We start from the raw sequence: 24,605 nt of genomic DNA on the forward strand, positions 1-24,605 counted from the left end.
TAAGACTTGCAAGAAAAGCTTTGTTGTTTGCATGTGACAAGCCATGGAGAGGAAGAACTGCCATGGAAAAAGATAGAACTCAGCGTGGTACTGCTGATTTCCTGAAGTGGATATGCATCATGGAAACACACACACACACACACAAGCACACGCACACCCTCGGCTTGTTGTTCCAGCTTTTCCTTCCAGCTGATAACAGCCTTTCCTTCTAGAGGTCATGGCCGTCAGTCCAGATGTTGAAAGGCACTGCATCATTCCACCAGAGGGATACAAGGAATGAGTGTGTTTGAAGAACAATCCTCATCTACACAGTCCTCGGAAAGCTTCAAATCCATCCATCCATTTTCTATACCGCTTATCTGTCAGGGTCGCGGGGGAGCTGGAGCCTATCCCAGCTGACTACGGGCGAGAGGCGGGGTTCACCCTGGACTGGTCGCCAGTCAATCGCAGGGCCAACACAAACATACTCCACATAGAAGGGCCCAGACCCGGGATTCGAACCTGGAACCCCCTTGCTATGAGGCGACAGCGCTAACCATTGCACCACCGTGCCGCCCCTAAGCTTCAAATCAAATCAAAAAAAAAAAAAAAAAAGACTCAAACCTCTGGTGTTCACGCAGATCAAACCAACATTCCAGTGGCTTTCATTGTTATGAATTTAAAAGTACACAATGATGAAACATGTTCGGACTGACAATAGCCCTCAAGCAAAACCGGCAGAACCGAGGGCCTGTTGCTACAGGTATCACTGCGAAGATTTAACATGGAAATCAAGTTCAAAACATGATGACTGTTTGGAAGAAAGATTATATCATTGCAGGACAGAATGCTTGAATGAATGAATGATGAATGAATGATGAAGAGGCAGTGTTTCTGATTCATCACTGTCATTGGTCTATCTGGTCAAAATATCTTAAAAAACAAACTACACAGGGCTCGTAGTCAATACAATGATGTACAACGATGCCCAGTATACAACAATGTACTACTTGCTGCTAGAATAAATAAGATACAGCAGCTGTGGTCCTTTAATCCTTCGCCATGAGGTAAATCACTTCTTAAGGCTTTTTTTTGGTGAGTTAGGTTGTGGAGTATAGGAGAGGTCAAAAGTTTAGAAACTTTTTGCACCATTACACCAGAACTTTTACCTGTGTAAACCTATGAAACCTTTTACTTGTAACGTGTACTATGTGGTACTGCAGTTTTTGCTTAATTGCAAAATCTGAGTTTACTTCTTCCACCTCTGATGGATACTATTTCTTTCACATTTGGTAGAAAGAGTCACCCTGCCTGGTCTTCTCAGATTATGAAAAATTAGGTATAATTAGGAATCCTGCAGCATAAATATTCTTGTACTTTCTTGTTCTTTTAAAATTCATTTGGGCCCAAATGGAACCTCATGGTGGGGCGGCTGTGGCACACTTGCTTTACACAGAGCTTACTAATGCCTCATAGTACTGTCTTTCTCACAGTGACCAAAAAGAAGCAGAGGTGGTGTTGGGTGGCTATCTTTTGGAAGGTAAATATTAAGCAGCTCAAGTTACAGAGTAATCAAACAGGAATGTGCACTTGCATGTGTTTGATTGCCCAATGTAGTAAACTGTTTAGTTTCAGCAAAAACTGAGGAACCTTTTAGCAGAACAATCTTACATTTTTTTTGCTGGTGCTTTTTAACCCAGCCGTGGCTGTGCAGCGGACTCTGTCTTATCTTATTTATTACAACAACAAACATTTTATCCCGCTACTCAATAATTGTGATGTAAACAGAGGGAATAAGGCACCGGAAAAAGCAAAACACCTGCAAATGTCTGATTGGCCAATGCTATTTCTTCTGCAGCACTAATGGCAGAAAAAGGGGCATGCCCTGATGACATCATTGTGTTATCTCGGCTTGGCCTTGAGACCGAGGACCCTTTAACAAAAGAGTTGCATAATGGGAAATGTAGGATCCAGTGGGTTGACCGATCTTCTGCTGCTTTAATTTGACCATTAAGTTTTCGGTGTCATGTGCACAGTCACAGTGCACATGAGCTCAGTCGTCAGTCGCCTCTATTTATCATTAATCTACTATGATGTCTTCTCTTTCTCTTTCTAGTTCACTTAGGAGGCCTGGCTGACCTGGAAACTCTGTGGATGGTCATAGTATCGCTGTAACACACCTCGCACTGACTGACTGACACATGCGCACACAAACAGACATTCACATAGCAGGAGGACGCTGACACTATCAAGTTTGACTGGTTCAGCCAGTGTAGTCTTTCTGCCACGCCTGCATCCACAAAACAAGTCACCCACCCACAGAGAGATACACCACTAAGGGCGTGTTCACGTCTGCCTTTCATAGCTGATAGATGATCTGTATTAAATACCATCCGGCTGCTCTTTCTACACTCTACAATGATAATGACTCTCTCTATGAATTTGCAACACTTTATCCTTACAAACAGATACTCTGCAAAGGTGTCATACCCTGTTTCACATAGCCATAATAATACCAAACACAGAACCATAACAATGTGCAACACACTGCAGTGTTGGTGTTTTTTTTATATATTAAGTGTGTAATGTTTGGTTGTGAATAGCTGGGAGTGTCTGTGAAGGGCGGGACGTGAGCCCGTGGCCCCGCCTATGCTCAGCTGGCTGACAGGTACGCAGTTTGGGGCGTGAAAACTAAGAGTGAGTGTTCCGGATGATGAGGCCAGTACCGCTGGTACAGTGTCTGTGGACAGGAAGGCTCCGACAGTGACAAGGCCGTGTGTGTGTGTGTATGTGTGTGTGTGTGATCGGACGCACAACGCGTACGCACCGGGAGCAGCGGAACGAGAGGAGACGCGCACATCCGCACAGCTGAATTTCGCACGACGTGTTGGAATTGTTTACTTGTCGGAAGCCCCTGACAGGTGACCTGTCACCATGTTCAAGAGAAAGAGCAAGACCACCGCTATAACGCCACCAAAAACAACGTAAGTAGGACATTTTGGATTTTCTTATTTTTCTTTTACAGGTAGCTATGGCGTCTTTTGCGCACACTTCGGCGGTGTTTTGAATCCTCTTGCAGTGTACATGCCTGTAAAGCCAAAGTGACCTTGCCTCACGTACATATCTACCTGTATCACCTGTACGCACTTTACCTAGTCTTTCAGTCTCTCTTCATTTCTGGAGAAACTTTATCAGTAAACCTTCTGTACCAAAATACACTTAACTGGATAGAACAGAATGCGGAAAGTGGGACTATGAAAAATGCATAAATAAATAGATTTTAAAATAATGCATTGATGCAAGGTGAACTGAATACTTGCCGAATGACACATCACATCATATGTATCATCAAAACACATCAAGTTTTGTAGAAATCATGGTTTATTCACCGCATATGCGAAGTCATTTGTTTTTCCTATCTTTTTAAAAAAGGAGTATGGTTCACGTTCTGAGCATGCAACAACGCGTACTCTATAGTGGAATAACTAGTTTGAGACAAACTCCTGAAGCTTGCCTGTTTGCCAAGTAAAAGAGCACTTGCAGGTGCGTGAATAAGGATAACCGTAATGCACATCATCTATTAATAATTAGGGTGTAATGCAGATTAAATTAGCTAATGTGTTTAAGACAGAAAACTTCAAATTAGATGTGTGCTCTAAGTGGGCGTGGCTGACAGAGAGTTAATGTGCAGTAACTGCTTTACAAGAATTCAGCTCTCCCTCTTTAATAGATAATGTGTTGCTTGTAGCCTCTCCCACAGTATTTGTGAACCAAGCCCATCCCCTATTAGTTTTGGAATTCTCAGAGTTTATGCATACATCAAACTGGTTTTCCGCTCTTGAAACAATAAAGTGTTGAGGCTATATTTGGTTGTTTAAATCATTATCCTTAGCCTGCTCATTTTTACTTCAACCAACACTCTGGATGGAGGAATGCCTTTAAAGCCAGTGGAGAGTGTAATGCTCCCTGTCACTCAGCAAGCATTAGGGGCTCGGGTGTGTGTGTGTGTGTGTGTGTGTGGGTGTGTGTGTGTGTGTGGGTGGGGGGGGGGGGCTGCAGAAATAACACCCTTTGGTGTTGAATACCAAAAGACAATCTAATCTGTTTTTCAAAAAGTAATCCTTCAATGTAAGGTGGCTTCCTGTCACGCCTGCCATCAAGATAGATAGTTATGGTTAGGATTATTTTTTTGTACTGTGCTCAGCACTGGCAGTGGATTTAGTTTAAAAAGTTGACACTAAACCATTGATTTATGTGCATTCTTGTAGCCATTATTGGTTTCTACTCATGAGGCGACGATGAGGATCTCATAGAGAAGATAAGTCATTATTGTATTGACTGCTCAACAACTTCTGTACCTTGATAACCACCAACAGATAGTGATGGAATCCTAATAATGCAGCACTTCATTCTCTTCATGCTGCTGTTCTTACTCAGGTTTTAGTTGGTGAAAGAAGAAAAAAAAAAACTTATCTGAGGGATCTGGCCAGCTGTCAGTGTAAGCCAGAATGATGACAGTTTGATGATGAAGATGACCAAAGCCTCGGAGCTGAACATTAATGCCAGTCCTTGCATCCAAAAAGTAATAAGGTGAAATACTAGTTTAGGCTGCTCACAAGGTTTTAAACTACAGATGAACCAATATTTTTGGGGCTGGTGTTGATTATTAACAATAAACCAACAGCTGATATTTGGAACCAATAAACATTTGCAGTGAAAATTAAAATCTAGAGAAATTTAGAATAAGCAGTGATAGAATATGACTACATATATTTAGTTAAGTACTTCACTTAAGTAGCATTTTGAGGTACTTGTAATTGAGTATTTTCATTTTCTACCACTTTATATTGCCACTATATTTTGGAGGCAAACTTGGCACTTTTTACTATAACTCTCTTTAACAGTTACTTTGCCGATTCAGGTTATTCTTTAAAAAGAAAAAAAAAGTACATTAACTATTGCATTCTGATGTATTATTGTAGTAAAAGATTGAAGCACATGTTCGATTAAATGCTGCAATAGAGAACTGTGGGGGAAAAAAAGTACAAGGAGCTCGCAACAGCATGTCTTATACAGTTAAAGAACGACTTAAATAAATAAACAAAATTGATCCTGAAAGTTTTTTAATAAGGTAAAATGAAATAAAACTAGTAAAACAAGAGTTTGTATTGTATTGTATTGAGCCCCTCTGTCAAGGTGCTTGTCCTTAGTTGTCCCTGTTCAAGCAGCACATTGTGGTTCAGAATGCTGAACCTTCTTGCTGTGCAGCTCCAGCAAGAAGCTTTCTGTCTTTCTGTTGTCTAACTTCACCTAGAGGTTAACTTAAGACCTGTACTCATAATGGATGCAGGTGTTTATAATCCGGTGCTGGCACAGAGTCGGTTATTGTGTGTTTGTGGTGAGAGATGAGTGATTTAAAAGCGTCACCTCCACCCCGTTGAGTGAAATCCCCACGGCTTATCTCATTTTCAGTGGGTGTAAATGGAGAACTGGTTATGCTTGTCATCAAAGAAACAGATCACAACACGGTGATGTTTGGTGCGACTTTGGCTCTATCTGCCGCGTTCTCTTCAACTCACCACAAAGAGATGCAAAATGACCACAGACGCCAGTCAACCTCAACGACACACAAACTGAAAACAAAGAGACACACACACACACACAAAAAAAAACTGACTACAAGCAATGCAGATGTGTCAATCTGCCAGCCTTGCTAAAATGTAAGAGGGGTTGGGGATCTTTTAAAATGTCTGTGCCCAGGGACCCACTGATTGTCCAACCAACCTGTCCATGTCTTATCAGCAATGTAAGGATGGCGAGCAGGCAGCTGAGACAGAGCAGGGCTCGGGTTCTGCTCTGATACTCACTGACGCCAGAAACCCTCCACACCCACTATGACTTAGTGCTGGAGCTTTCTGCTTCTAATTTGACCCTGTGGAAACATCTGAGTTGTGTTTCTCAAGCTAACGCTTTGGTGCCAGCTCCTTCCCAGAACCAACCCAGTGAGCCCCTCCGCTGACATGTTTGGAACACAGAATACAGAGCGGAGCAGGTGGAATTATTGTGGCACTGTTTTCAGACACTTGAAATGAAGTCAAAAAGCAGTATTGTGAAAATCAAGACAATTCATTATTTGTTGTTATGTAATATAGAGCTATTCCCTTTGAACACAGGCAGTGGGGTTGCTTAACGGTCAAAAGACCTAGGCATGACTAGTTTACATCTGTTCTAAATTTTAGAGCAAAAACATCTCTGCTCTGAGAACCGTCAACCGTAAATGTTCTGTACAAAAGCATGCATTAAAAATAACATTGTGTGCCTTGCATTTAACATGGCCCATGTTCTTTTTGTCTCCGTGCATTGGGCTTGAAGTAGGAGTCCGAATGCGTGTGATTTAGGAGCCGTGAAGTCTATAAGGGAGTGTGCTGCTTACACAAGGACCAGTTGGTCTGAAGCTTTCGGGGAGAAAAGAGGACTGTGTGTTTGCTGTAATCATGAGATAGTGTTAGATGACAGAAAACCCCCTCAGGGTGTTTCTCATTCGGATGGGCCTTGACAGTTAAACTGCAAGCTGCTTCTTCAAAACTCTTCACAGTACTTACCAGTTCAAACTTGTTCTGACATTGTTTTATTTCATAAACCAGCAGGGGCTGTGAAATTAAAACCAATGTCCAGTGTGCTAGCAGCAGATGTTATGTAACTCATGAACAAACAGTGAGCAGGTGAGGATGTGTGAGGAGATAGATGATGAATGTAAAGTGACAGACGTGGACTCATTTTGCTCCGTGTCTGCCACCAGCCCACGCTCTTACACACCCACACACTCACGGCCAATAAAATTGCGTCTCAGATACTATGAGTAGGATTGTATTTGCATGTTGCAGTTCATCTGTTACATTAATGTCCTGATATTTTTGTACAGTGTTATTTGTGGGACAGAAATTTCTTCAGGAAATTGTTTAAATTGAGACATAACAAAAAAAACCCAAACATTTATGCCGCCAAACGTCTCACGAAATATTATTATTAAAGATCAAATAGGGATAATATGGTGGTAATAACTGAACACAAAACAATCCGCTGTCTTGCATTAAAAACTAATGTTTTTGTAGATTTTCCAACAAAGTCAGAAAGTTTACATCAGTGTTCTCTGGTGGACAAAGCGTTCAAATGGAGACGCTGTTTCATGCCTTTGCTGAAGTCAGCCAACAGAATGGGACGTGCTTATGTATCAGTCAGGGTCTGGTGGCTGATTGCTGTGATGAGAGTTGAAAGAATACGTAAAGGCGGTTCATGCTTGACAGGAACACTCGAACATGCACTTTGGCATACATTACAGTGAGTGATAGTTATCACAGTGATTGGACTGGGTGTGTCTTTTGCAAGATATGAGGCAAAAACCTGCTGGGTTACTTTCCTTTGCCTTAGCTATGTGTTATAAACCTGTCAGTGAATTTACCTTCCATTAAGCTCACTTAACTCAGAGAGCACAGCATGCACTGCGACAATCATGCAAATCATTACAATCGCTGATGTTTTGTGTATCTGTGTGTATATAATATGAGTAATGTTCATGTGCATCCAGTCAGTCAGTTGCAGCAATGGCACACATTATGATTCTTGGGAAATAACTGTGAGTCATCATCTTGGTATGAAGATCCCAGAGGGACACTGCTTCTCCTGCAATAAAGAGAAGCAGTCAGGTTATGACTCATGACATCATTAATACCTATAAAACTATAGCTCATAACTATAAAACACTTGTTGTTATGCGTGCTAGCTGTGTTCAGTGCACACCACAGTATAGTGCAGGCCTCCCAAACCTGGACCTTTAACACAGGGTAGCTGCTGATACCCAATCTGACCCGATACTTACCTAAATGTTGCTTGAATATGCATTATCTTTCTACACATATAATCTCTGTCAGAGAGATGCAGAGAACACACGACCCACACAACACAACACAAGTTTCATTTTGTTCTGCCAAGTTAGTCACTGAATTAACATCAGCTGATATGGCCTGCTGTCATGTTAACACCTGCTAAAATGAAAGATTGCTAGTCTATGCTGTTGAAGGCTGGGGTATAATGTAACACATATAAAGACATAACATTCATTTGGCAGATGCTTGTGCTGTATAGCTTCATTTTTTGATTAATAGATTCATTATTTATTCTTTGAAATGTCAAAAAAGTAAAAAAAAAAAAAAAAAAAAGCCCATTGCATGTGCAAGAAAACATCTTCAGATTGCCAGTTATAGTCAAATCCAAAAAAACTTAAGCAATCACTTAATTGTGTAGTCAGTCAGCCAGTTGGTAGTTTCCATAATGCATGCAGTATACAAAAGACCTGACCACTCAAGCTCCAAATCTACTGAAGTAAGAAATACCTCTGTGGTCCTGATTGGAAGTCTCTATGAACGTTGACATGTTGACTGACATATTCTGCACTGGCGTTCATGTTCTTATATGTGGCAAGTGTTTTAAGTCTCGAATGATAATTAGTTTGGAAAGCAGTGACAACTTGTGGAAATAACAGTTCAACTTTATGTTTATGTTGTCTTCCAGTACTTCATCCACAGAGCTGACCGCCCTGATTGAGAAGCTGCAAAGGAATGCTGATAAAGTGCAGAAGAACATCTTTGATATCGAGCAGAACCTCAACAAGGTACAATCTGACATCAGAGTCTCCAAAGGACCTCACGGTTCTGTTAATACTGACAATCTCATAATACACTGATGATTTAAATAAAAATGGACAGAATACTTTGCCTCTGGGCAAAATACCCAGAACCTCTTGGCTCTATTTTACATCATAGAATGACGAGGAGGTGCAAGAGAACACTCTGCCCCATAGGATGGTAAAGTTCAACCAGGGCTACAGTGTGGACTACAGTGACGCTTCAACTGTGACACAAACTATAAATTCAACACTTAAATATTTGTTAGCCAGAAGCTTATATGTGCTTTTGCGAACACCCACATAATCAGCACAATCTCATTAAAACAAGAGACTAATAGGCCACCATTATAATAAACTGGTCTAATGCTCTTTTATGCCATATGTTCTACAGGTGTAAAAAAAAAAAAAACAAAAATAAACATTTGCACTTATATAGATTTATATACTCACCCTTTGTCAGTGAGAACAGAACCTGCCACTGCAGTTGAAATGAAATATTTATTGATATTTTTTTAAAGGCACATGCTGGTTTTTGCATGCTTACATGTTTTAAAAAGGTACTACTAAATACAGAATTTTTCAAAATAGACAGTGTGAAAGGGGGGCTTCTGAATAAAAAAATGATTTAGCTTGATTAGTCTATTATTGTTTAATATTTTCACTTTCTTCCAAAATTTATTTCATCTTTAGCTGCTCCAGGCACAGGTCAGCCCGGGAGTCGGGCAGTTTGATGATAGGTAAACAGAGCGGGAAGGATGGAGCTTCATAATTCTATTCTATAGAAAGGATGAGCTATGAATTTGTGACTTTTTGGCTCGTTGCCAATGGTTGGCAACGCTAATTGACAGACTTCCCCCTGATAGGAAGCTTTGATGTGCTTGTTCTTTATTTTATTTATTGGATAATGTGGACTACAGAGTGTTAATCAATCAAGTTTATTTGTTACGTGTATTCATTTAAGGTACAATCTCAGTGAAGTGTAGTAGTATGACTTTCTCACGTATAGGTATAATGGTGATTGTAAATGTACAATGGTAAAAAAAAACATTATTTGAGATTTTAAAGAAAGCTGTTTATGTTCACTTTGACATTAAAAAGTGGCCATCTTTCTCACCACCAATGTGTTTTTTTTTTCTGCAGGATGTGGCGAAGATCAATGAGGGGAAGCAGCCACTCTATCAGGATGACACCAACAAGAGAATCCTCAACTCTCTGGAACTGCTCACCGGCCTGGATGAGGACGCTGTTGAGGCCAAGCGCCTCAAGCATCCACAGGCTGAGATGATAGAACAGGAGTGAGTACAGTTCCAGGGTTTCCTTCATTGTGCTTTGTGTAAAAATATTAGAAGAACTAGAAGAAAGAAGAAGAAACGATGTGTGTTTGTGTCAATGAGCTACACACAACACAAGGTAGTCACTATCTAATAAACTCTCAAATACACACCTCAGTAGCAGAGAGAACCAGGCCCTTGACGGGATCTTTCCTATAGTGTACAGAGCTAACAGACATTTCACATTAAAAGCTATGTAGTAGCCCAGTGGGTATAAACACTGCCTTTTCCAGGAGATGTTAAAAAATATGCATTGATGGAGGTGTGGAGTGATTAATGCGAAAAATGCCCCCCCCCTCCCCATTAGCTGACTGATGTGCCCTTGAGCAAGGCACTTAACCCCCCATATGCTCCCCAGGTGTTGCTTGCCAGGTGTTGCATGTGTGTGTTCAACTAAGGATGGGTCAAATGCAGAAGACGAATTCAGTGTGTGTATGTGAAAATATAAATACTGTCAATAAAGCTGATTCTTCTTCTTCTTCTTCTTCTTCTTCTTCTTAATAACAATAATAGAAGAAACAGCAAAGTGGAAGTTACTCGAAATACAGTAAATTCTAATATAAAAGACAGTCTTCAAATAAACAGCTGTGCCATGGCCAGCATGAACATATAAAGGCTGTTCGCTAATAAAGACTGGGTAAAAAAACCAAAACATTGAGGTTAGCTGAAACCTACTACAACATTGTTAACAATAAAACTTTCACATGAGGAGACTGCTTCTTTAGGAGGTGTTGTGTTATTCATGACATGACATGACTTGTTGTTGTACTGATGAAATAAATGCTGTGTAAATGTGAAAGTGTTTATATTCACTGGGCCACATATAAAGGCCTCTGGGGTAAATAAACCAATTGACAATTAAAGGTAATTAGTGAATGAAAACAGTATTTCTGTTGAAACAGAACATGAGAAAAATGGAGTGGCAAGAATGGCATGACTGCGTACATCATGCTGATCCATTATAGTATACGTAGATTTTAAGGCCTTTATTGGGGATGGGTTTTTATTTTAGTCAGTTATCTATGAGATATGAGAGTTAGAAGAGCTTAAAGTTCTTTTAATCAGAGCACAAGTTCAGAAAGAAATATCATAACTTTTTGTACATGCAAAAGCTAAAATAGGTTATCTTGTCATGCTGAATTTAATGAATGTTCCTTTTAAGTCTTCCATAAGAACTGCATTATCCTTTGTGTGTATTCAGCATGAAGCAGCTACGTGACAGAGTCAAGAAGCTGAAAGAGGATTCTGACCATATCTACCACCTGAGCCGGACTGAGGGGAAGCCCAGCATTAACTGGGGCAACATGATTGATGAGAAACTGGTAGGGAACATTTCTGTACACTGTGGACCTGACTTGTTGATGCTGGGTGATATGTGGTCTTGAGTTAAACAGATTGGAAAATACATCTTTTTAAGTATTTTCTTAATGTATTTTCATTGAACTTAAGTTGTTTTTTTTTTGCAAATTTCATGCACATAATGGATGGAATCAAACTGAAGAAGTTGCAATTCATGGTCTTAAGCTGTGATCCATAGGTTGTCCTTTTTATGTCCTTTAGCTCATTGTTTTGGGGTTTTAGCCCACAAACTCCCCTCAGCATTGTTTTTGAGCAGCAGGCAGCTGTCTTCAGTGAAAAAGGTCTGCACACTATCTGTTCAGCACCAAACAGCCGACAGACGAGCCAGTAACCACAATGGATCAACTAGCAGCTAAATAGACAGATACATGTTTCTCTGGAGTTGGTGGAAACCAAATCAGAGCTAAAACAAGAAAGACTGTTGGACTTCCATACGTTAGATAGAAACAAACAGAACTTGAAATGAATGCTAATGTTGCTGTTTGTCTGCTGGATGTTTAAATGGGCTGAACTTAAGGTGATTGAATGTCAACTTGATCTGCTGCTCCCAAGTGGGTAAACAATCACTCAATACAACTTTAATGAATGAACAATGCTAAGCTATTTGAAATAAACAAATGGATCACTCTGCAGACAAGTGGGATGATGGGAACAGTGGGCATTAGATCCATAGGTGACCAAGTCAAGAAAATACCAAAACACAAAATAAACAGTGTTATTATATATTCACATGAGAAAATAATATTGAAAGAGATTAATATGCAGCAGCTTTCAACAATTCAGCTCATTCAGTTTGACTTATGTAGACCTCCTTATTGGAGGCCTGCAGCCGTTACGAACAACTAATTGCCTTTCTACATATACGCTCAAACTGTTATCATGTGTTAGAGTGATCTAATGTGTATTGTTTCGTCTCTCTGTCAAGGACAACCTGAACAATAAGGGCTTTGGCCAGGATCTGCCATCCGTGGAGAACGAGGTGGAGGAACACAACATCTTCCACAGCGAGGTGGAGGCTCTGGCTCCTCACATCTCCACCAGTGGAGACAAGGTACAAACAGAAAACCACATGTGACTTAACAGCATCAGGATTCATCAGTTTTGGTTAGAAGCTGACTCATACTGGATTTTTGGGGACAATACTGATACAAGGGAGTAAAAGAAACAATCAGGATTTTTTAATACTATATATATATATATACATATATATATATATATATATATACAGAATATATACATAAGAAATGTGATCACAAACAATAAACAAGCGACTCTTACTTGTGACAAAGATATGTAATGGAGGCACTACAATATATTATATAGAGCACTGAAACAGTAAACCTCACTGGGAATTTAATCATTATGAATTATCAAAAAGCAACTTTTTCTGCATACTACTCTGTAAAAAAAAGAACAAAGTTTACATATGGGTTCATATCGGACAACATACACAAACAGGTTCTAGTTTTGGGTATTAGTGACCGAAAAGGGTTTGAGTTTATTTAAATTATTGGTAAACTGGATTGCTAACTGTAATGCTAACTAAATAGCACTAGCAACGCATGCTGTTATGTTTTTAATATTAGTATGGAAAATGAAAAGCACAATTTCTTATTATGATTAAAAACTTGCACATGCTTAACAACCATTATTTTTAACAGTGATGTGCAAAAGCACCTCATCTGATCCTCGTCTTGTTTTTCTTTTCTCTGTTTCTTCAGGAATACGTCAGTAGTCTTCAGATGAAGTACAACAAACTGCTGGTAATAAATCATATTATAATGTTTGATAATTATCATAATGAGTACCTGCCAATCTCAAATCTTTTTCACTTGAGTAAAATCTACATTATATTTGTTCTAAACACTTGAGTGATATTCTATATATTATTTCTCAACAACAACTCCCTTGAATGTATCTGAACAAGCATTGTGTGGATATCATCTTCTTTCTTTGTGCTACAGAGCTCCACTGTTTTTTTTTTTTCTTTTATTACCATGAATACCCACTCTGTAATGATTTAATCCCACACAAACCATCCTACTGTCTCAAATAGTAACAGTAAAAAATGTGGATTAATCTTCTCAGAAAATAGTCCCCCACAAATGTTTCCTTTTGTCTGACCAGCGTTTGATAAAAAAACTACGGTCAGCTTCTGTTTAAAGAAATTACTGAGGCCTTTTTTGAACAAAACATAAATTTGTGAGATATTTTTAGAGCTTTATAACTTCAGTTGGAACCAGTGGGCTGTTGGACATGTTGTTGGTTTTTTGTTTCTAAAAAGACAAATATGGAATAATTCCATGTTTTGTTTTCACATTATATTACATTTTCCTTAAATGTGTTCTACATTATACCTTGACTGAACGCAGTTTAGTAATTTTGCTGTTCAATACTGACATAAAATTTAGTTTTCTCCATTTTATTTTATCGGCTTAGTGCATCAAAATCATCAAGTCATCATGTTTGAGAATCTGCTCGTTGTCACTTTAAGTTTTTCTTCCTCTCATTTAGGCCAGTTCCAGTGCTCGTCAGCGCAACCTGCTGAGCCTGCGGGACTACATGCAGCGCTGCACCAATGAGCTGTACTGGATGGATCAGCAGGCTGACGAGAGGATCAACTACGACTGGAGCAACACCAACCTAGACTACCCCGCCCGCCAGAGGCAGTATGAGGTAGCTGACAGGTTGCACACACAAGCTGCATATATAAAACAAACATCAGCGCAGACACAGATGGACAATACCAAGTAATAAAACAATGATTCATAATTTACTCAGCACTTCTTTGTCACCCCAACAGAACTTCATTAGCAAGTGTCTGGAGTCCAAGGAGGCCACTATCACCAAGCTGAATGACGATGGAGAGAAGCTGATTGCCTCTGAACATCCAGGGAAGAATGTCATCGAGGTAGAGGACCACCGATGTACATCACTGTGGTTTGGTGGGCGGGAGGGGGTGGGAGCGTGAAGCGAAGATATGGCATATAGATAATAGGATACATGGTGGTTCAGGAATAACAAATAAATAAATAAACCAGGGCTGTCAAAATGAACGTGTTAAGGAAAAATTAACGCACGATTAATTATCTGTCAGTCTACGTTCTGTGTCGCCACCCACACATGCAGCCTGGCAGCGACAGAGAAGGATGGCTGAGGAGGAGGCGTCGGACATAGGCGTTATACACAATCAGTTTCCTGTTCGTAAAAACTCCAGGTGGGGATTTAGACAAGACCAGAGTTGTCTGTAAATACTGCCATAACGTTTTATCGTATCACTGAAGCACAACGAGCCTTAAATATCACCTCAAGGCCAAGCACTTCATGTATGCTAGAGCTAGCAGGAGCAGTAGCACAGAGCTTGCTGGAAGTCATGTCCGCCAAGTTAAAGTAACAGAGTGCAACCAGGGTAAACCCATCAGCAAAGTAACCTCAACTAGACTAACAAATGCAATGGCTAAATGGGTTGCTATGGACTGCAGGCACAATAATATGTTAGTTGAAGGACTAACTGTGTAATAATAAAGTAAGAGAAATTGATTTCTCAAACTAGTTTGTCATTTCTTTATTTCCAACACCACATACTTGGTTTATCTCCCCAACAAAATACAAACAATATTCGCGATTAATCGAGGTAATTTTTTTAATCGTTTGACAGCCCTAAAATAAACGAAACATGTTGTTGTCAAGTTGTTCCAGTGTGTATGTCATATATCTGTGCTGCTTGTTCTTCCACAGCTGATGTTTGATCTGGCTTTGACTGCACTTTAACTCAAATGTCCTTAAAAACTAAAATTACTTGATTTTTACTCATCAAATGCCCAAATAACACTGTTGTTTGTCAGGCTCACATGGAGGCAGTCCACGCTGACTGGAAGGAGTACCTGAACCTGCTCATCTGTGAGGAGAACCACCTCAAACACATGGATGAGTACCACAAGGTCAGACACAGAGGACAGATAAGCACTCACACAAGTGTATACAGCACATTCAAACCCACATTTAAATAGGTAAGGCTCATCAGTGTCTGTGTGTGCATGTGTGTGTGTGTCCAGTTCCACAAGGAGGCACGTGACACTCAGGACCTGCTGAAGCGGCTGGATAAAGAGCTCGAGCAGAAGTACAACCCGGAGTTCAAAGACGTGTATCAGACGGAGGGCATGATCAGGGAGATCGATGTGAGCATTTCTTTATGTGAACAGCTCAACCTGTCAGTACCATTGACTCCTTGTACAGCACTGGAAAATATGTGTGTGTGTGTGTGTGTGTGTAGGACCAAGCCAAGGCCATGGACCACTTTGATGAGCGTGTCAAAGCTCTTCAGAAGCGCAGCCTGCAGGTTTTGCCTCTGAGCTACCGCCGGGAAACCCCCCTGAAGCCACTGCCCATCGAGGCTCTGTGTGAATACGACACAGACGAGGTATGCAGTGTGTTGTTGAGCGCCTACTTGGTACTTTGTTGCTTATTTTTAAATGTGAGACACCAAAAAAAATAAACAAAAAAAAACCAAAAACATTATTTCAAATGTCCAGAAGGCAGTCAATCATAGGACACTTAGGGGAGTTACACTAATAAGAGTTAGTTTAAACAACAAAATGGACATTTTGAAAAATTCTACCAGAAACCTACCCGGACTGGTTTTTGGGGGGCTTGTTCTAGGATTTCCTCAAGCGAGACTTTCTCGGAACTGTCTTATTTCCTTCATCTTTCTCATGCATTTGTCCCTCTATGCTGCAGTGACCCCATTTCCGCTTCATCTTTACTTAGTGTTATGCTTTTCTCTGTAACTGGCTGTCATTGCTCTGATCCCAGTATGTTCCCTGCTATCAGACTGCATGACTAAGCATTCTCCCTTTGCGTTGCCTTTTCTCAGTACTAGGCCCATAACTTAAGGGTTTTGTGGTGTAATGTATTCAAATCCCTTTAGAAGAGAGACCAGGCTAAGACTCTGAGGATGTAATTTAAAACCCCGGGGGATCAGAACATAAGGGATTTGAAGGAGTCTGTACTTTGACTAAAGAGCCTATGGAGCTGTTCAGCTGGGTAGCAAAGCTCTTCATGTATATGCTGTCTCTTGACCTCACTTATTTCTCAGGTTTTCAATGAAATTAAATTTAGCAATTAATAATTCTGCTTCTTTCACGACTGAATTTTACAATGGAATTATGTTAAAAGGGATTTTAAATTTGCTTTGCTCTTTTATTATTATTCTGTCAACCAAGTTTAAATGAAATGCTCTATGTTTGTCGTATCTTGATTGTATTAGATTAAACTGTATATGTAGTCTAGTGGCAGATGATAGATTGTAATTGTTTGACATGTACAGGGGCAGGTTTTGCGTGGTGAGCAGTACACACTGCTCCGGAACAATGGGACCAAATGGGATGTGAAGGATGCAGCTGGACATAAACTCACTGCCCCAGGAGTCTGCTTCATGATCCCCCCCACTGACCCTGATGCAGTGGCCATCTCTGACAAGTGAGTGTGTACAAACATGTACAGATATAGTGTATGTGTACAAAAGTGACATTTACTGGATGTTAATCGTAGTAGTAGTAGTAACAGTTTCTTATATTGTTTCTTATACAGCCTGGCCAGTCAGCAAAAAGCCATCAAGCAGAAAATGGCCAGCAGCAAGGGGGTTCTGCTGAAACGCTTTGAGGAGCTGAAGAAGGAGAGTGGAACTGGCACAGGTACACCATACTGTACACATTATGCAAAAGCTGAAAATTATTTTGTGCTTGATCGAATTAGCACAGGGCTGCAGTGTGGGGAGGTTTATAAGCTATCAGGCGTTACCTTTTTGTGCCAGAGTGCCCAAACTGGTTAATTGTCCATGAGGCCATACTATTAAAAACAAACACAGCAAAATCAATTAGTGTGACTTCCTTCAACAAGGCTGTCCTACAATTCAACATAGTCAGTAGTTTAACCAAACTCAGGCTGAGTTGAATCAGTGAGCAGAAAAGGCTAGCATATGCATAACTGAATGTCTGTTCAAGATCCAAGCAAGCATCAGTTATAGTCAGGAACATGACAACTAAATTTGTAAAGTTATTAAAGCATACTCCCAATTGAGTGAGAGCTTAGATCAAGGAGCTTTCCATCATTTCTGTTGGTATTGATAACATTGTACTGACCGAGGTAACTGCTGAGATCTGGGAACATGGTGACGTCACTGAAAACAGGTCTATGTGGCAAGAAGCACAAGCTGTCAGATGATCAGACAGTTTGGCAATAAACAAACTGAAAGTAGTTGAAGCCAAATTATGAAGGTGTTGTGCGTGTGTGTGTGTCACCTCAGATAAACAGGAGCAGCAGTGCCGTCAGATGATGGCTGGTCTGGACAAGGTCATCAGTGACCTAGACAAACAGGAAAAGGCCGTTTATTCTCGAGTGCGTCCACCACTGGAGCAGAACAGGCCACTTCAGGACAGCGCCGACCGCATGCAGGATTTGAGGGTAATGACTTCTACTTTGTGTTGTTGGATTTAAACGCTTTTTCACGACCCTTCTGTCTTTCAGTTGAGCTCAAAAAGCTGAGAGTGTATTTACACATTTGACAATTCACAAACTGAGACATTTCTGTTCAGGACATCGCTGCTGCTGTCAATAAGATTGAACCAGAGAAGTCCTCTAAGGTGCAGGAAGCTAAGAGCTTCTTGGTCTCAAACCCAAGTTGTGCCAGTGCCCCTCAACTCCACAGCAAGGTGGATGAAACCAACAACAAGTACACCAAGCTTGAGCAGCTTCTTCAGTGCTCTCAGGAGAAGTATGGGACTTGATATGTATCACAGTATCTCATCTTCTTTGGTTGTTGTGGTTACAATATGCAATACGCCTTCTTTTTTTGTTTGTTTCTAAACTGCTTTTAAATCTGTTTTAAATGAGTTCAGATCTGGCATGCTGAAGGACATGCATTTTGATGCACCTAATAATTGCACTCATCTTTGCTTTAGACTGAAGAATTCCAACCAGCTGGAGACTTCCCTCCAAAATGGAAAGAATTTACTGTCCACCTATGAGAATAAGCTGGCCAGGGAGGAGGTCGCTCCAGCTGACATCACCTCACTCGAGAAAACACAGCGGGAGCTTGCAGTAAGATTGCTCTTTCATTCCTTGGCACACATGACAACGACATCCCACTCTGACAAAAATCAAATGGAATGCTGATAAATGTGACATTAAAGATACACTGTGGACCTGCTGATCAATTGATCAGCAGCTTCCTATTCTGTGCCCTCTGCATGCACACAAAAACGCACATGCATGCAAGTGCATTTTAGTGCAAGTGGTTTTGTGCTTCCACACTGAGCAACATTCAGTGCATGGAAACTTAACAGTGTGCTAACTAAAGGTAAGGAAGGAATATTCCAATAATCAAGTCTACAAATGTTTCATATGGGAGAAATTTAATTCAGCATATGTTAAAGCAGGTGTTAAAGCAATTTAGTGAGAAATACTAAATCTGAACTCCAAACACACAATATACCTGAAATATACAACACTGCAGTTTACATCAAAACATTAAATGATTAGTCCCTGATTAATAAGGTGATGCTAATAATAATAATAATAATAATAAAACTGTGGATTTACAACTGGACTGGCAAATTCTAAACCATGGACAGAGTAAATACTGTATTGAAGTCTTAAGTATAGTTATGCTTCATCAAACAGCCACACATTCACTGACACACAAAAACCTGTTACCAGGTAATAACTTTGCCCCGCGGGGGCAAAATGTACAGCGCAAGAATTATTTTACGCATTATAGAATTTAGAAAGTGCCAGATGTTAAAAGGGAGAGCTAAAAGGGAGAAAGTCTCCACATGCTGTCTCATTTTAGCATTGACTTGTCTGCATTATTTACTGAAAAACATACAACTATATTGACTTGACTGGCTTATCTGGCAGGATATTGCATCAGACTTGAGGTCCAACAGGTCTGTTATCGCTGAGACGGAGCAGAACCTGCGTTTGGCCAAAAGCAGCTGTGACAACATGGCCACCAAATTCCAAGAGCACTGCCCCGACATTGAGAGGCAGGAGGCAGACGTCCAGAAGCTCAACAAGCGCTTCAACAACCTCAACAGGCAGATCGACACCAGGTGAGAGGGTCATGACAAGGATAAGTTCATTAAAATCTGTGCATCAATAATTATTAGAGGAAATAATGAGCATTACACCTCAGAAAAAAAATCATATAGAGCTATACATAAGAACTGCATAATGATATCTTTTGCTGTGTGTTGCAGGTCTCAAAGCTTGCAGAGAGCCAAGATGGCCTACAAAAATTACCGTAATGATTATGACAATCTGAACAGTTGGTTATCTCGTGTTCCAAACTATGAACCCCGTGAAACTGATGACATAAGACAAGTGGAGACCAAGCTGAAGAATCAGAGGGTAAGAATGAGCAACAAAGCATTCATACTGCACATATTCATAATATAGAATATTATGACTGAGTGCAGTAAAAAATAAAAAACACCTTACACTTCTCTGTTTTCTATAGAACTTGCTCTCTGATATTGCAAAAAGGGAGTCTGACTTGAACAATGTCTCCAAAAATGCCCAGCTTTACCAACAAGCTGTTAAAGTAAGTATTCTATATTGATTTTTACAACCACATCACTACCTTTAATTTGCAGAAATACAATAAAACAGGTTTGATATATGGTTTGCCTATTCTTCCTCCTAGGACTACGAGAATGAAAGTGAGAAGTTCAGATCTATCCTTGACCTCGAGGATGGAGTTCCATCTCAAACATACAAGAGGAGCAGACTAGAATCACCTGCATTGACTGTCAAGGCAGAAGTAAGACAAAAAAACTGAAATTTCATGACATGTTATCGTCAATTCAGTCAACACATCATACCTTCTGTAGCTAACTGTAGTGGAATGAAGTATTTGAAAGTACACAGCAAAGATGTACAGCCTCCCAGTTTTTTCATCCATACCTTTCATAACCTCTCCCTCCAAATACAGTTCAATGCATGTGTCCAACTTAAATGTGACAAAAAGCTTTCTTGACGTAGAGTTTAGTCCCTGGGGTGAATTATGTGAATTTTGTTTCAAACAACAGCATAAAAACAGACACATTCATCTTCATGAAGGGTGAACCACTGCAGAGTATATAAATGCAGGTTTTCCTCAACTATTTCATATCATCAAACTGGATGTGCTTCTCTTTTATGAATTACTGTAGAGTTTACCCCTTTGTATGCTTCTAAAAACTACTCAGTTGAAACAATGTAAAGTACATGTTGAATTTAAAAGGTACTGAGTGAAAAAGGCAGGTGCTTCCATGATATGTTATTTCAATTTTTTACAGGAAGCTGCTATTGAGTCTAAGTTCACTGAGGTAAATGCTGTGAACAAGCAAAAACTACAGAATCTGGAGTTTGCCCAAAGCCTTCTTAACCAGGTAAAATGTTTCCATATGACATAATTACAAATAATAATAATAAATAATAATAATAAAAATAACATTAAAACAACAATAATAATAATATTAAGGATTTTCCCTCTATAGCAACCTGAGACCCCTATGATCCAGGCTGCAAATGTCCAGTCAGTCCAGGCTGCTGCTCCAGGAGAGGAGCCTTGGAGAATCAGGAAGAAGCTGGAAGATGAGATCCAGAGGAGGGAACAGCTAGAGAAAGAAATTGAGTCTATCCAGACTGACATCTATGTACTTGAAGGACAGAAGCCTCAAGACACCATTGTGAAGAAAGAGCTCATCAAAAAGGTTCCTGATCCCCAGCTGGATGAGGAAGTCCATAAGGTCCAGCAGAAACTCTCAGAGGAACGCCGCACTACCCATGTTCTAGAGAATGACCTTGAGGTACTTAAGTTGAAGATGCGGGGCCTTGAGACAGAGATCAAAGAAGGAGCACAGCAATACACGGTGAAGGAAGTCCTGCGGATAGAGAGAGACCGTGGTCAGGAGGAGGAGATGCGCAAACTTCGGGAAGAGCTAGATGAGTTAAGAAGGCAGAAGTTGATGAAAGACAATGAGCTGATTGAGATACAAAAGCAGGTGACAGTCTTGGCTGAGGAGAAGAACAAGGAACAGGAAGTGATCACTGAAGAAGAAGTGATCAAAGTCCAGAATGATCCCCAACTTGAGACAGAGTACCGGGTGCTTCTTGACAGGAAACAAAAGGAAATGGATAGCAGGAAGCAACTAGAGGATGAACTTCAATTTCTTCAGGAGAAGCTCAGAAGAATGGAGAAGGAGAAGGCAATGGCAGAGGAAAAAATTTCCATCAAGGAGGTGCTAAAAGTTGAGAAAGATGTTGCCCTTGAAAGAGAGGTCGAAAACCTCAGGAGACAGTATGAAGATGAGAAGGCCAGACGAAGATCATCACAGCGAGAAAAATCTGACCTCCAGAGGAAAACTGCCAGTCTAGAAGAAGAGAAGTCCAAAGTTATTATTCAGGAGAAAATGCGGGAGATTGTCCGCCCTGACCCCAAGGCTGAGAATGAGGTTGCCAATCTCCGGCTTGAGCTTGTAGAGCACCAGAGGCGTCATAAGGATGCAGAGCTCCAGCTTAGATCCCTGCAGGATGAACTGACCATGCTAAGGAACAGAGGACCTCAAGTGGAGGTCAAAGAAATCATCAAAGAAGTCATCAAATACAAGACAGATCCACAGACTGAAAGAGAACTGGAGAGACTTCGCAATGAAATTGTAGATAAAACCCACGAGACTGAGAAATCTGAGATGGAAATCCGCCAACTTCGTGATGAAATTCAAAGATGGAAGGACACCAAACCTCAAGTGCAGACTAAAGAGGTGGTGAATGAAGTCCTGCAGTACAGAGAAGATCCCAAAACCAAGGAAGAAATTGAGACTCTCAAAAAGAAATTGGCTGATGAACAGAAGAAACGCCTTGACCTTGAGAGAGAAAGATCAGCCCAAGAAGAGAAAATCCGAATAAAGAAAATTGATCTGTCACAGATCCGTGAGAAGATTGTTCAGCAAGAAGTGGTCAAGATGGAAGAAGATCCTGTCCTTAGGTCAGAGTGTGATACCTTCTCACATAACATCAGCAATGAGCAGAAGCAAAAGGAAAACCTGAAAATGGAGCTCTACCAACTGCAGAAACAAAAGGCTGACCTCGATCTCCAACTGGAAGAACTGGAGCGTGAGCGCAGGGCAAGGCGCGATGCAGAATTGGAAATCCAAAGACTTCGGGTCAGACTTAATGAACTGGAGATCCGTGACAAAGAAAATCGTGAGAAGGTGACTGTCAAACAGAAGGTAGTCCTGCAGCAGGATCCTCAGCAAGAGAAGGAGCACTCCATCATCAAACTTCAGCTTGATGAGGAGAGGCACAAACGCACTCTGCTTGAGAAAGAATTAAATGCCCTCGTCCAAAAGCAACTTACGTTGGAGAAGATGGAAGTGAAGGAAAGAGTTGTGCGCACTGAGAAAGTTCAAGTTGAGAGGGACCCAGAGGCCGAGATTGAGATTGAGAACCTAAGGAGGACTCTGGAAGATGAGAAAAAGAGAAGACGAGAACTTGACCAGGAGTTGGCCACTCTTACTTCCAGGCTCTCTGAAATTGAGTTTTCTAACACCAAGTCTTTTAAAGAACTGGACTACATCCGTGATGAAAGCAACCGACTGCAGCAAGAAAACCAAAGGTTACAGAATGAGATCCGCAAGCTTAGGTCTGAGATTGAGATCACCAGCAAAGAGACTCGGCTTATCACTGAGTCTGCACCTAAGGAGGATGGAAAGAACCTGGAGCTGAGGATTGATTCTCTACAGAGGGAACTAGCAGAGCTCAGAGGCATAACCACCCAGAAGGATGAGGAGATTGAGAGACTTCAAAAGAATCTGGCCGGAGTGAGAATGAAGAAGGAACAGAGGGAGAGCCATCTCCGTAGATCTATTGTGGTCATTGATCCAGACACAGGCAAAGAGATGCGACCTGAAGAGGCCTACAGACTAGGTCTGATTGACTGGAAGATGTTCGTCAACCTGCAGAGTCAGGAGTGTGATTGGGAAGAGATAACAGTTAAGGGCCCCAAGGGAGAATCCTCGGTTCTTCACGACAGAAAGTCAGGGAAAAAGTTCTCCATTGATGATGCGTTGCGTCTCGGGCACATCACAGACCGACAACTTCAGCAGTACATAAACAAAGAAATCTCCATTCAGGAGTTTGGTGTAATGGTGTCGGGCAAGAGCAACTGAATGCAAACATGCTAAAAAGCACATTTTCACCCCGATTTTACAAGAGATCTTCTGTTTCATCTCTGTTGACTAAAAATCAACTTGTGTTTTACTGTTCTCTGATTCTGACATTAATACTGTGGTGACAGGTATTATTTTATACTTTATCCATGATTTCTAAATGCACTATGTATTTATTTGCTTACACATATTTAATTTTGTGGTAGTAGCATGAATATACGGATATCCTGTATATTACTAATGTTACAGCCAATTACATAACTGTTATGTGGCAGGAAAAGTTTGCTCAGCTGAGCTTTAATTTCTTACACTGGGTACTAGGGTATCTGATTTGATATTGCCATTGAAATTCACATGGGTACTAAATGTTTCATTTATTTGTGGGGTTTTCCCAGGTTTATCTGAGGTGTGCTCTGTAAGCTTCAATAAAAGTCAAATCAAACAAAAAAGTATGTGGTTTTTGTTTTTATATGTAATCTTATGATGAAGAAACAGTATTATTAAATGAAAACTATCAGGTTGTGTAGAATGCCTATTTTCAGTCTTATATTACTTATTATTACTGCATGACTGCATTATAAACAGCATTTTATAGATGTTTTGTATGTAAAATATGAAATGCAAAGTAATTATTAAGTGTAGTTGTCAGATGAATAGTAGCAAAAAGGACAATATTTTCTGATGAAATGCAGTGGATCAGTAGTAGTAGCATAAAATCAAAGTATTTAGTGTACTGTATGCAGACATGAGGAAATATTATAAAGTACTGAAGCTCTCTAATTACATACATTCACAGTTTTGCAGAGTTTAAATATTCCTCATGAAAACTGGGGGGAAGACAGACTATTAGCTTTCACTCAGTTTTCATTTTATTGGAAAATTCTATATTATATATATTCACAGCTATTGCAGTGATACTTTTTCATATATCAGTGTAAATATTTAGTAAAATACTGATATGTTCCTACAGTTACTTATAGTGCGAGTATTTGTTCTTGTAGCTTAATATCCTCTGACATACTGACCTGTTGGCAATAAGAC

General features: G+C 40.3%; 1 protein-coding gene across 1 annotated transcript; it reads left to right on the plus strand.

Annotated features, from left to right (window-relative positions):
• The first annotated feature begins 2,668 nt into the window (after positions 1-2,668).
• Positions 2,669-24,013, plus strand: ppl (periplakin). Its single transcript, XM_046415299.1, has 22 exons — positions 2,669-2,963; positions 8,548-8,647; positions 9,803-9,957; positions 11,195-11,315; positions 12,278-12,403; positions 13,074-13,115; positions 13,867-14,028; positions 14,156-14,263; positions 15,198-15,293; positions 15,408-15,530; positions 15,626-15,772; positions 16,679-16,830; positions 16,942-17,045; positions 17,657-17,814; positions 17,946-18,124; positions 18,312-18,450; positions 19,270-19,463; positions 19,611-19,761; positions 19,871-19,954; positions 20,057-20,173; positions 20,691-20,783; positions 20,892-24,013. The coding sequence occupies exons 1-22, from the start codon at positions 2,914-2,916 to the stop codon at positions 23,562-23,564; spliced, it is 5,274 nt and encodes a 1,757-aa protein (XP_046271255.1). The 5' UTR covers positions 2,669-2,913; the 3' UTR covers positions 23,565-24,013.
• The last annotated feature ends 592 nt before the right edge of the window (positions 24,014-24,605 follow it).

The sequence above is a fragment of the Scatophagus argus genome, chromosome 16 (assembly GCF_020382885.2).
Source record: "Scatophagus argus isolate fScaArg1 chromosome 16, fScaArg1.pri, whole genome shotgun sequence".
Classification (NCBI taxonomy): Eukaryota; Metazoa; Chordata; class Actinopteri; family Scatophagidae; genus Scatophagus; species Scatophagus argus.